Genomic DNA, 12,247 nt, shown 5'->3' on the forward strand with positions numbered 1-12,247 from the left:
TTAGTATTTCCAAGATAGTGTGATATGGGGAGAGCTGTGGTCACTGCTATCTGTTCTGCACTCTAATTCTTACCCAGAAAGGTCCACTAATCACTTGGTATTGCAAATGATACTGCTCCTTTGGTCAGATGCAATACTGTTCCTCAATGTTCCTGACCCCTTGGGACTAGAAGTGTAACTTCTACTCCCTCAAAAGAACTCTTCCTTGTCCTTGTGCTATAACCTAGATGTGGATATAGGTGAGTTATTCCTCATGAATTCTACATTATTCTGACCTGAAAATGTTCTTTTTCACCCTTGAACTATGATGTAGAACAAGGCTTCTTAAACTTTCTCCACTCATGAAATCTTTTTGCCAGAGAAATTTTTATGTCAACCTATCTTGAATCTGAGCAGAGATGTTTCTGGCATTCATCTATATCCAGTGCAAAGTATACATGTGGTATGTTCAGAACCAAGGCTACAGTGAAGTCATGTGATACACCATAGGCAAGCTCTGTCAGAAACACCTCAGCTTCATTATGCATTTGATTTTGAATTAACTTTTGGTTGTTGTGGTTCAGAAACCCTTTATTGTTGTCAAATTTTTTTATGACCTCCCTTACAATCAGTTATATAACCCCCATAGCTTAAGTAATTTTTATGTAAAAAAAATGGGTATAGATAATGGTATTGCCAAACAGCATTTGGTCCTATGTTCTAGCAAAGAGATTTCCTACAGTTTCCTTCTGACCAATTTCTAGGTGTAATGTCTGGGCTAGCTTTCTGAAGGGCCTTGGGACTAGCCTTGGTCTCAGCAGAATAATCACCAGGAGAATATCAGGAATAAAGCCCAAAGTCTTTATTGTCTCCTTCACAGTCTGTCTGTCATAGTCTGACCCAGTCTCCTTTGCCAGTCTGCTGGTTTGTCAGTCTGATCTTACTGCAGGAGGCAGGAGAGCCACCAAGAGGAAGGTCAAAAATAAGAATTTCTATGGCTGACTTTGTCCTCAGTTTAAATACCCTATTACAATTACATAGAACTATTACATTATCATGCTAAGTACTAAGTATATGTAAACTAGATAACCATTGTCTCATCAATTCTACTGAGTTAATATCTTATTTCAAGTATACTTCTCCAAAGTTCCGCCCTCTACAGCAAGGTTCCCATACTCTCTGCCTTGAGAATTGCCAAAGCTACAGAAGTTTCTGTCACCACTTCTTAGTCCCATCATTGGTGTTTTATCCACATGGGCTCTGGGACATCTTCCCTTATGTCAAGGATCTCTCTGAATTCCTGTTTTCTTGGGATTGAAGAATGTTTTACTTTAACCTTTTGTTAGCCCTAGCACTCCACAATTCAAAATATTACTTTAAAGCTGTTTGGAGGAGAATATTGGAAAGATTCAGCTGAGTTCTTTCTCTATCACACCATCCATGCTCCCAGGCAATGTATTTTTTAATTAAATAAGATACAAGAATTACAAAAGATAAACTAAATAACTTTGATTAATTGAAGCTGAAAAAAAAAACTTTTACACTGACAAAATTAATGTATCTAGGATAAAAAAAGAAGTAATGAAATAGGGAAAATAATCTTGGTATCAAATTTCTCTGATAAAAGTTTGGTAACTAAGATATAGAAATACATATAAACATATATACATCACACACACACACACACACACACACACACACACACACACAAAACTAGTACTTATCTCCCAATAACTAAGTCATCAAAGGGTATTAAGAAGCACTTCTCAAAAAAAAAAAAAAAAAAAAAAGAATTGCAAAGTATCCACAATCACATGAAAGAATACTCCAAATCAGTAATAACAGAAGAAATGCAAATCAAAACAAGCCTGAGATTTTTCATAACATCATGAACACTGGCAAAAATGACAGAAAATGGCAACAGTTAATGTTGGGCTACTTGTGGAATCTTAAGCACACGAACACATTTTTAGTAGTGCTGTGAAATGACAACCATTTTGGAAAACAATTTAGAATTAGGACAATAAAATAACTAAAATGCCTATAGCCTTCAAAACAGAAACTCCAAACTCCATTAACTCCATGGAAGTCATCAACACACACACAAAAAAAGTCCCTAATTGAGTAATTATTAAAGTAGCATTGTTTATGATAGATAAGAATTTGAAACAAAGCAGATGCCCATAGATTGAGGAATGACAAAACAGAATAACTATAATTAAGTGGAAAGAACTATATACCCAAAAAAACCAAAAAAGTAAAAAGTAAATGAAAAGATCAAGTAGCAATAAATTGGAGAGATATGAGAAGACATCCCAAACTACCCTTTTTGTAGATAAGAACTCTACAAGTGTTAAATGTGTTTTCAGACTGTTTCAATGTATTGAAATGTACAGATTACCTGTGCTGATCTTTTTTTCCTCTCTAAAAAATACTATTTATTATATGAGATGGCTCTCTGGGAAGGAGGGTGGGGATGAATATTTGGACTAACTATGATGTTGTAAGAAAGAAAACATTTTTTAAAAATCAGTATATATATTTATATAGATAATATACAATTTCACATACTTAAGATTCAAAAGCACATATTTACAGTTTCACCACCTAGTTATAGAATAGTTCATAAATGATTAGTCTTCCTAGCATGATAGTGGCATCATTTTATTTATTAATTTTACTAAAGAAAAGAGAAATGAATAATGCTTAATCCAGTGAAACATAATTGGCTGGAAAAATGCCAGTTTGACCTCGAAGACTTCCTTCCCACCAGTCAAAATGTGATTTTGTTTTGGATATTACTGTGATCCGGTCTCCAGCTTTGAATTTCAAATCCCCTGGTTGCTGCCCTTCAAAAGAATATAGTGCTGTTACTTCTACTGGCTGACTTGAATTACCTAAAATGAGGAGGGAAAAAAGGGTATTTTTGATTTTTGTGAGAAGAAGGAAGAACTAAAATATTCATTTTATTGTCATGGTTTAACATTCTTCTGTTCTGGACTCATCAATTGACTCTGAATTTTTTTAAAAAATAGTACTCTTTGGTTTGAATATCACTTTTTCTTATGATAGCCAAATTTATACTTCTTTGACCACTCAAAGAAAACAATACATTTCCTGGGGGGGATCACAAGTCTGTGGGACAAGACCTCACCCTTCTGGAGCCCCAGAATGTGCCAACAATGCATCACAAAATTAGCTCTAATTAAAATTCTCCTATAACTTAGAAAATAGTCTTTGAGAACTGGTACTGCTGAAAATGCCACTACCAAAAGCTCCAGTGACTTTCCCCTAAATCCTTCACAATCTGACTCAAGCTTTTTATTATACATTATTTTGTTAGTTCTTGTAATAGGTAGTTGAATCAGATAAATTGAAGGAATGTATTCCCCTGCTGAATGTCTTGGGGCTTATAGTTTGTCCCTTCTGCTTAGACCAAACACACACACACACACACACAAATATGCGCGCGCGTGTATTTGAGAATGAATTAAGAAAATTCTGGGGATGATGTCACCAGCTTTTTTTTTTTAATCTAGCTATCTAAGTAACATGTCTCATTTTATTTTATTCTTTTCTGCTTGTAAAAAATTTGAGTGATACTTTGGACAATTTGCCAATCTAACCATTATATTCAAAGTTAATTAAGACAGAGCTTATTTTTCTTTGTCTAAATCATGGCTAGCCTTAATGAGACAGAGAGTCAGATTCTAGTCAGTATATTCTGATTGGCAAGGCTTCCCAGCAGCACAGATTAGGGTTTCTGGGTCTCAAGGTATATTTTACTTTCATTGAATCTTAGAAAGGAATTTGCTTTCTTGAGGGATTCTGCTCATTTTAGAACACATGTAAAACTGGATATTCCTTGTTTAATGGAATCATGTTAGATGAAATACTTCAAGAAATTCTCTAATTGATACAGTGAGGATAGTAGAGAATTACTAGCCTAGACTAATATTCTGATTCACTGTAGTTTAAACTCTTTAAAGTTTTCCAAGGAATAAAACCCACACAGATATCCTTCCTAATACAAATATACTAGTTGAAATCTTAATTGCCCTAATATAACAGAAAAAGATCTCATTAAAAATAACAATAATAAAATTATAGTATCATAATATTTAGAGCTGGGAGTTCTACTTAGAGGTAATCAATTTCCTCCTTTTATAAATAAAGAAACTAAGACCTGAAGACTTGTCTAAGATCACAAAGTAATTGTCAAGGCTAAGATTTGAATCCTATATGTTTTGTACTTGGACACATTTTTGTGAGGAGTTCATAGACTTCACCAGACTACCAAAGAGTCTATAACAACAACAACAACAAAAAAAAAACAAAATATAGTGGGGAGAAAGCCTTTGAAATAGCAATTACAAACCTGGTGTATTGAATCTTAACTATTATTCTATTATATTACTAATATTTAGAATCTTATTTTAACTTACATATAATTCTAATAACCTTTAAAATCCAAATTCCCAGACAACAGAAGATTAAGAAGTAATTTATTCACCAGAAGTGGATAAGGGAAAGTAAATAAATGTACATGTATAACTTAACCAAAATAAAACAAGATCTCTCACTTTCTTAGCAAAATTCTTAAAGTTGAAAGAATTGACTTGCTATGGTAAAATTATGACAAAACAAGATTTTATGCAATAGGACTTTATGTGGAATTTGTTTCTGAATGTGAAAGATACAAAGAAATATTTTCATCTGTGTGTGTTGGTGTATATTTGCATAATGGAATTACTATAACTAAAAACCCAATATCAAATATTTTACACTACATAATTTCAGAGTTAGAAGGGAACTCAGTGGCTATCTAGACTAGTGGTTTCAAAAGAAATGAGGGTCTCAAACTGTACAAAAGGATCTCTATGGGCCCTATATTAACTGAGAAAACCACATATTAAAATTACATGTTTTACTATTGACATATTTGTTTTATTGTTGTTTTGTGGTTTGTAAGATGTTTGACATCTACAATCTAAATCAATCCATATCTACAAAAGAATTTCTACTATAAACTATCTGAAAAATTATCAGTTTAGCCTCTGCTTCAAGAGCAGGAGGAAGAGAATGAGAGGCATCTCACTCCACCTCTGTATACTGTACCTCTTAATTGTTAGCAAGGTTTTCTTCCTAAGAAGATCAAGCTGAAATATGCCTCTTTGCAAAATTTTCAGCTGTTCCCAATTCTCACCTTTGAAGCCAAGTAAAACAAACCTAATCCTTCTGCTATGTGCAGGCCCTTAAGTGCTAAAAGACAAATATCATGTGATTCCCTAAATCTTCTATTCTTTAAATGTTGTCTCTGTTCTTCACCCTATCCTAGCTTGTCTTTATCTTTTGGCTCCATACAGTCCCAGTCATTATCTTCAACACACTTTACCTTATCAATATCCTTTTTAAAATACAGAGTCCACAACTGAACATGGTACTCAAGCTGTGCTTGAATCAGAGCAGAGTGCAAGCAGCGTAATTTTTACTTGTATGCAGGGTAGGACTTACTTAACAGAATACTTGCACATAGGAGGGGATCAATTAATATTTATCGATAACTCTAATTGGTTGCAATGCTTCTCAATATAGCTAGAATAAATTTATTTAATTCTTTTAATTTGCCACAATGTATTTTAATTTTTAATCATCATTTTTTGGTTTGGAAATCTATAGATATCAAGTTTTAAAGCTTAATATCAAGGGAGATAACTTATTAATCCTACAATACCACTTGAGCTCCATTGGAATAAATAACATTTTATCTTTCTGTTCTCCAGAATTTTGGCTCAGATGTTACTGGTACAACAATGTGTATGGGGGCACACATACACACACATGCACTATCCCTAGGTTTTTTAATAGCCATTCTCATTTACCTTAAATAATAAATGTTAGCAGATTAATACAAGTTTTTGTGTTTCATAAGTATGTTCAATGTAAAGTTTCATTTTGAGCTACAGAAAATATGAAGAAAATTACCTGAATCCATTCTTATCACATATAACATGTAATAATAACAATATAACATTTATGTAGTGTTTACTATATACCTGTCACTAGGCTAAATGTTTTATAATTATTACCTCATTTGATCTTCACAACAACCCTGAGAAGAGTTGCTATTATTCTCATTTTACCAATGAGTTTTACCAATAAACAAGGCAACGAGAGTTTAAGGTACTTGCCCAGTTACTAGCTAGTAAACTAGTAAGAGGCCAGATCTGAATTCAGATTCTAATGACTCCAAGTCTAGCACTCCATCCATTGTGCCATCCAACTCCCTGAATAGTTACATTGGCATTATATTAAATGGGAAAGAGTTTAATTACCACCAGTGTCTGGATAACAGGGAAGTTCAGGATAAAGTTTGTGAGCATTTCTGCTACCTATAAAGAAAATAAATGTACAAAGTAGGTTATTATATATACAGTTGTAGGGTAAGAATTTGGCTAGAGGCTCAGTATAAACATTATATGTACAGGTCCCCAAACCTTGTTAAAGCAAATTATTTAAAAGCATACAACCAACATACCAAAAGCATACCATAGGAAAGTGCTGGATATGCTTAAACTTTGAGATTCAATATAAATCTAGTCCCAGTAAATGTCAAATTTTAATGAATTTTTACTTTTTCGGTGGTGAATAAAACCAAGAATATAAGAGGAAGCCTTATGTACTTCTAGGAACATATAAGAATCAGAAAATCATAGTTGGATACATAGAACCATGAAGTAATGATGGTACTGAGGATGAAAATTATCATCTATATCAGCATATATATATACACAATAATGTAAGTATATATTGTATTATATCAAATAAATAATATAATAAAGATATATAATAAATCACAAGAAGTGGCACTGATAGAATAAAGCAAGAATTCCATAAAAAGAAAACTGGAGCCAAAAAAAGGTGACTTTGATGAAGATAAACTTAAGGGAAAGAAACAGAAATAAGAGGAAAGGAGGATAGGGAAAGGAGTCACAATTTCATAGTTGGAAGGAACCTTAGGGATCATCTAGTTTGCTTTATACTTGAATGAAATATCCTCTATAACATTCCTGAAAAGTGATCATCTAGACTTCACTTGAAAATTCCTGTTCAAAGAGGTTGTCCATTTCATTTTAAACCAAGTCTAATTTTTGAGGAAATTCATTCCTAAAAATATAGAATCAGAAAATATGTTCACATCTTTTGTAGACGTTATTACAAAGATAAATGAGAAAAGACATATTAACCAACGTTCTGAGTGAAATGATGACATATCATTTTAATGAGAATAGATACATATTGACATTCATAAATGTGTGTCAAAATATGTGTTAAATTCAGTTTTTTTCCCAGAAACTTTCCAGTGTGATAGTAAGGACTGATCAGAAAATCTTGATTTCTTAGAAGGTTTTTTTTTTTTTTTTTAATGAAATTACCTTTGAACTAATTACAACAAAGTAATTTACCTTGTGAGTCGGAGTTTGACTGGAGGGATGCAGGTGTTTTCTTTGGCCTAGAGGATGGTCTGACAGGTATGTCTTTAGCCTGAGACAGAAAAAAAAAGCACACTATAAAAACTTGGATTTAGCGTGTGAGTATATTAAATCTTTTCATTAAAATGATTATGCAGATTGCCTAGAAGAATGACAAATAATTCATCAATTACTGTCCCTATTTACATTGATAGCTCCAGAGTTTTTGAGTCAGGAGGGGAAAAAAAAACATGCTTTCCTAATTCTAATTCGAAAAGGCAGCTTTTACCAAGTACAATTTTATCATTGAAATTTATAATTTCAAGCAAACTACGTTAGTCTATGCTTATAGCTTTTTCCATTTCAAAATTATGCAAAATACTATATTATTCTTTAAAGATTGAGATGTGTTTCTTAAGTTTCCTTGTCAAAGAAAAGCACTTTCAAAATATGTCTATTCTATGCTTAGATATTTTATTTTTTTAAAGAGGAAATGTCACCGTGGTACAACATTTTTACAAGGAATTTATGTAAATAACATTACGAAAGGAAATTTATTCGGCTGTCAAGAATCAAATGCCAAGGGACAAAAACCTCCAGCAAATAAAAACTTTTAGTTTTTAAACTAGATTAAAGCAGTGAGGGAAAAAAGCAAATTTTATACAGGCCTTCCTCTGTTCCCTTGCTGCTTTCCTTGCATTAATTCGTTGCTCTTCATTTTCATATTTTTCAGTAAATGAGTCAAGAATTTCATAAAGATCTTCTGCTTGAGCCGGCTGTGGCATGTCTCCAAATAAAATGTCACTGGCACGAACATCCTGACAGTAAAACCTAACAAGAAAGATCAGAGAATAAAAGATTTCTTAGACACCCTTAGGATTACAGCAATGGTCAAAACTATCTTTCTTTTGCACCACTCTGCCTAGGAAATCCACAATTTCTTTTAAGAAAGTTTCTGAATTTATAATATATTAATGTATAGAAAACAATTATTATTTCCTCAGATGTAAATGTTTCCTACAGTCTAATTTTATATATTTTAAACAAATAAGCCCTTTCTAATTATGCTTTATCTGTACAGAAAATTTTAAATCCATTAAGGGGAAGGGACTATTTCAGATAAATCTGTACCCTGAATAATCAATTATATCTGACAAATAGAAGGTACTCAAAGGCTGTTTACTGATTTAATTGAGGAGTTAAACACTTCCTTGAACTATTATAATTTAAGGACAAAGAAAGCTTATTTTCTTAAGTATAAAACAAATTCCAATTAGATCATGTTTTCTTATGTTTCTCTATTTTATTTAAAATTTGAAGAAAATCAACATGTATAGATAGGGAATTTCTGGATGAGGAAATTTCCTTTAGAAAAGCAGTCTGCAACTTACAGTTTCAGAAAGTTTCCTAGGGTACCCATAAGTTAAATGATTTACTCAGGATTATGTAGATAGCTGGTATTAGAAGTGGATTTGAACACAGGTCTTCCTGATTATACTATGAGTAAGTATAAATTATCATTTGTTGGTTTGAGGATAAAGACCATATTTGTCTTTTTTGGGGGGGGAAATATAGATTTCTCTTTTCCCTTTCATTTCTAATTTATAGAAAAAATTACTATTTTGAATTTCTGATCTTGTTTCTTTTAAAACAAGAAATCTCAATGATGGCCTGTTCAATGTTTTCCCTTTACATTGGTTTACTCAAATTGACATTTCTTGCTTTGCTAATTTGTTTACTTTTTATTTTATCAAAACAATCATATATTTGTTTTATAATTTTAATTTTGGGAGCAGCTAGGTGGTGCAGTGGATAGAACACCAGCTCTGAAATCAGGAGGACCTGAGTTCAAATCTGGTCTCACACACTTAACACTGCCTAGCTGTGTGACCTTGGGCAAGTCACTTAACCCCAATTGCCTCAGCAAAACAAATAAACAAATAATTTCAATTTTGCTGGAATATTATTGTATCAATATTCAATTAGACGATGTCTTATTTGGGGTTTGTTTCTAGTATATTATCAAATATTAGAATGGCTCACTTTTCCTTGCTGCTAAAAATGTTCAGATGTAAAATTTTACCTGAAAGTGGTTTCAATGGCTTACAACCAATTTTCATATGTGGTATAATATGTTGTACTAACATTGTCACTGATATCAATATAAAAATCATCGTCTATATTATTTTATTTTTGACAATCATTAAACATGATAATTCATTGTTTAAGCTTACAATATGCATATCATTTCCCCTTATTCATCATAATTTTATTATATTATTGTCTAGAAAAACTGTATTTAAAATTTCTGCCTTTCTAAAGTTATTCTGAAATTCTTTCTGCATTAAAACAAGGAATTTTTTAATAAAATTTCCACTTGTATTTGAATAAAAGTAAATTCTCTACTTGTTCCATTTGATTCATTCCAGAGAACCACTAGATGAGGTTATTCCCAATATTCCATTACAATTTATAAATTCTATCTTAATATCTTCATATTGGATTTATCACATTCCATTAGTAAAAGTGAAATTTCTTCTTTTTTCTGCCTAAATTCCACACCCCCACCATTATATCAGTTCATCCTTTAAAAATTTAGTTGATATACCATTAGGTATATATAATTACAACTCTGATATTTTTTCATAATCAATGTATCTTTAAGCATTCTATAGCTTTCATATTCTCTCAATCTTAATTTAAATAAAGCTTTTCTAGATCTCCCAAGAGCAGTTCCCACTTTTCTCTATTTAACTTATACAGAATAGTCCATGTCATTTTAAATCTATATGTATCTCTATTTCAGGTATGTTTCTCATTGGAATATATTTTTGTGTTACATTTTAAAATCTATTCTATAACTCTTTCTCTTTGGATAGCTAAATCTGTGTATAGCTATTATTGTAATAGTTAAATTTATCATTTCTTCTGCCTCTATTTTATGATATAGCATTTTAAATATTTATTATACTCTGTCATACATTATATAAAAGACTATCAGGAATATTATAAAGGGATTTTCATTCTGGTTTTAATTCTTTATAATAAGCGTGTGTGTGTGTGTTAGTGGCTAGATCTGTGATTTTATTGATACAGGAAGCCCTAAATGAAAAAACTTCCTCTATTAATACAAATCAGAAATTTCTTTGAAAAATTACAGTGTTAAAGAAATGTCTAAAGCAGTTGGCCCAAGTTACAAACTTAGTTCATGTCAGATGTGGGATTTGAACCCATGCTTTCTGAATTCTGAGATCAATTCTTTATTCCCTATTCCAAATTGCTTCTAAATATCGAGTTTATGTGGTGATATTTTTGTTTAAGACTGTATATATGTTTGCATAATGATGATGATGATGATAATCAACACCTAAACAATACTTACTATGTGTCAGATACTGTAGTGTGTAATTTACATTTTTTATTTCATTTGACTTTCATAACAACCCCAGAATGTAGATGTTATTATTATTCTTTTTGCAGATGAAGAAATTGAGTCACATAAATATTAAATAACAAGGGCCATACATCTAGTAAGTTCCAGACTTGGTCTACTATTTACCATGCCACTTAGATAAGTGTGTGTGTATGTATGTGTGTGTGCATATACACTCACAAAAATATATATATGTATGTGATTATATAGATATATGAAAGGAGAAAATATATGTGTATACAAATGCATTTAAATTTAAATAAAACCCCTTTGTTTTTGATAGAACATAATGAGGCCAAAATATCAGGTATTAGCAGAATAGAATTTTCCCTTGAATTGGAAATACTTATTAATATATTATCAGGTATAAACTATCTTTTCCACTTCTTTTACAACATTTTGTAGTTCTCCTAAATTAAGTAATATTTTCCACTTTCTTTATAGTATTATGTAATTCTCTTAAATTATCATATTCTATTTTCTATTATAATTATTCTATATACTGGCCCTAGCTGATCTGTGAATGTTTCCTTATAATTCCCTTGGGACAGTAATTTTCATCAAGATCATGGGTCTTAGAGCTAGAAAAGACTTTATAGAGATCATCTATCCTAAATTATTCATTTTATAGATAAGAAAGCTGAAATTTAAAGATCTGAATCAAAACAAGCAATTCTTAAGCTTAGGGCAAATTCATTTGAGACATGGAGGTAAATGGGCTGGCATAGAAGAGCATCTGACTACAGACACCACTGTGTAAAAGAGGGAGTGGTGTCCTCTATAGTCTGGCTCTTTGGTCTCAATGATTTGGAAATGACAGAGAAAGTAAGTGACAGGAGAGGGGCATAATAAGATTAGATACCCGGTGGTACTGATAAGCTTGGGGTTATATTGCACATGGCTGTGTTAGTGGCTAGATCTGTGATTTTATTGATACAGGAATCTCTAAATGAGAAAACTTCCTCTATTAATACAAATCAGAAATTTCTTTGAAAAATTACAGTGTTAAAGAAATGCACATGGCACTGGGGAAAGAAAAATGCCAGCAAATATGACAATGTGTGTGAGTTAAAACATGAAGTAAAAATGAATTCCTTAGAAGGAAATGCAATGACTTTTCCCTAAACCTGACCTGGTCTCGAACCCTACCAGAGAAATTATTGTCTTTCCTGACCTCCTAGCTGTTAGTGCCTTTCCCTCCAATGTTACCTGTAACTACTTTATTTGTGTTGGGTATATATTCATAAACCAATATATATATATATATATACCTATATATTTCTATCGTGGCTCCCTGATTAGTATATAAGCTCTTAGAAAGCAGGAAATATTTGGTCCTGTCTTTCTACACATATTATTGTCT

General features: G+C 31.9%; 1 protein-coding gene across 2 annotated transcripts in view; it reads right to left on the bottom strand.

The window, feature by feature from the left end:
* Positions 1 to 1,781: 1,781 nt before the first annotated feature.
* Positions 1,782 to 12,247, bottom strand: part of SH3YL1 (SH3 and SYLF domain containing 1) — a 52,148-nt gene continuing 41,682 nt past the window's right edge. Inside the window, exons 7-10 of one of the 2 annotated variants that reach the window (XM_012539908.3) lie at positions 8,120 to 8,282; positions 7,446 to 7,524; positions 6,315 to 6,371; positions 1,782 to 2,876 (exon numbers count right to left, since the gene is read on the bottom strand). In XM_012539908.3, the coding sequence (XP_012395362.1) occupies positions 2,686 to 2,876; positions 6,315 to 6,371; positions 7,446 to 7,524; positions 8,120 to 8,282 (490 nt within the window). In that variant the 3' untranslated portion in view covers positions 1,782 to 2,685. The remainder of the gene's footprint in view (positions 2,877 to 6,314; positions 6,372 to 7,445; positions 7,525 to 8,119; positions 8,283 to 12,247) is intronic. The other variant, XM_012539909.3, reaches the window with a different exon arrangement.

This window comes from Sarcophilus harrisii, chromosome 2 (genome assembly GCF_902635505.1).
Source record: "Sarcophilus harrisii chromosome 2, mSarHar1.11, whole genome shotgun sequence".
Classification (NCBI taxonomy): domain Eukaryota; kingdom Metazoa; phylum Chordata; class Mammalia; order Dasyuromorphia; family Dasyuridae; genus Sarcophilus; species Sarcophilus harrisii.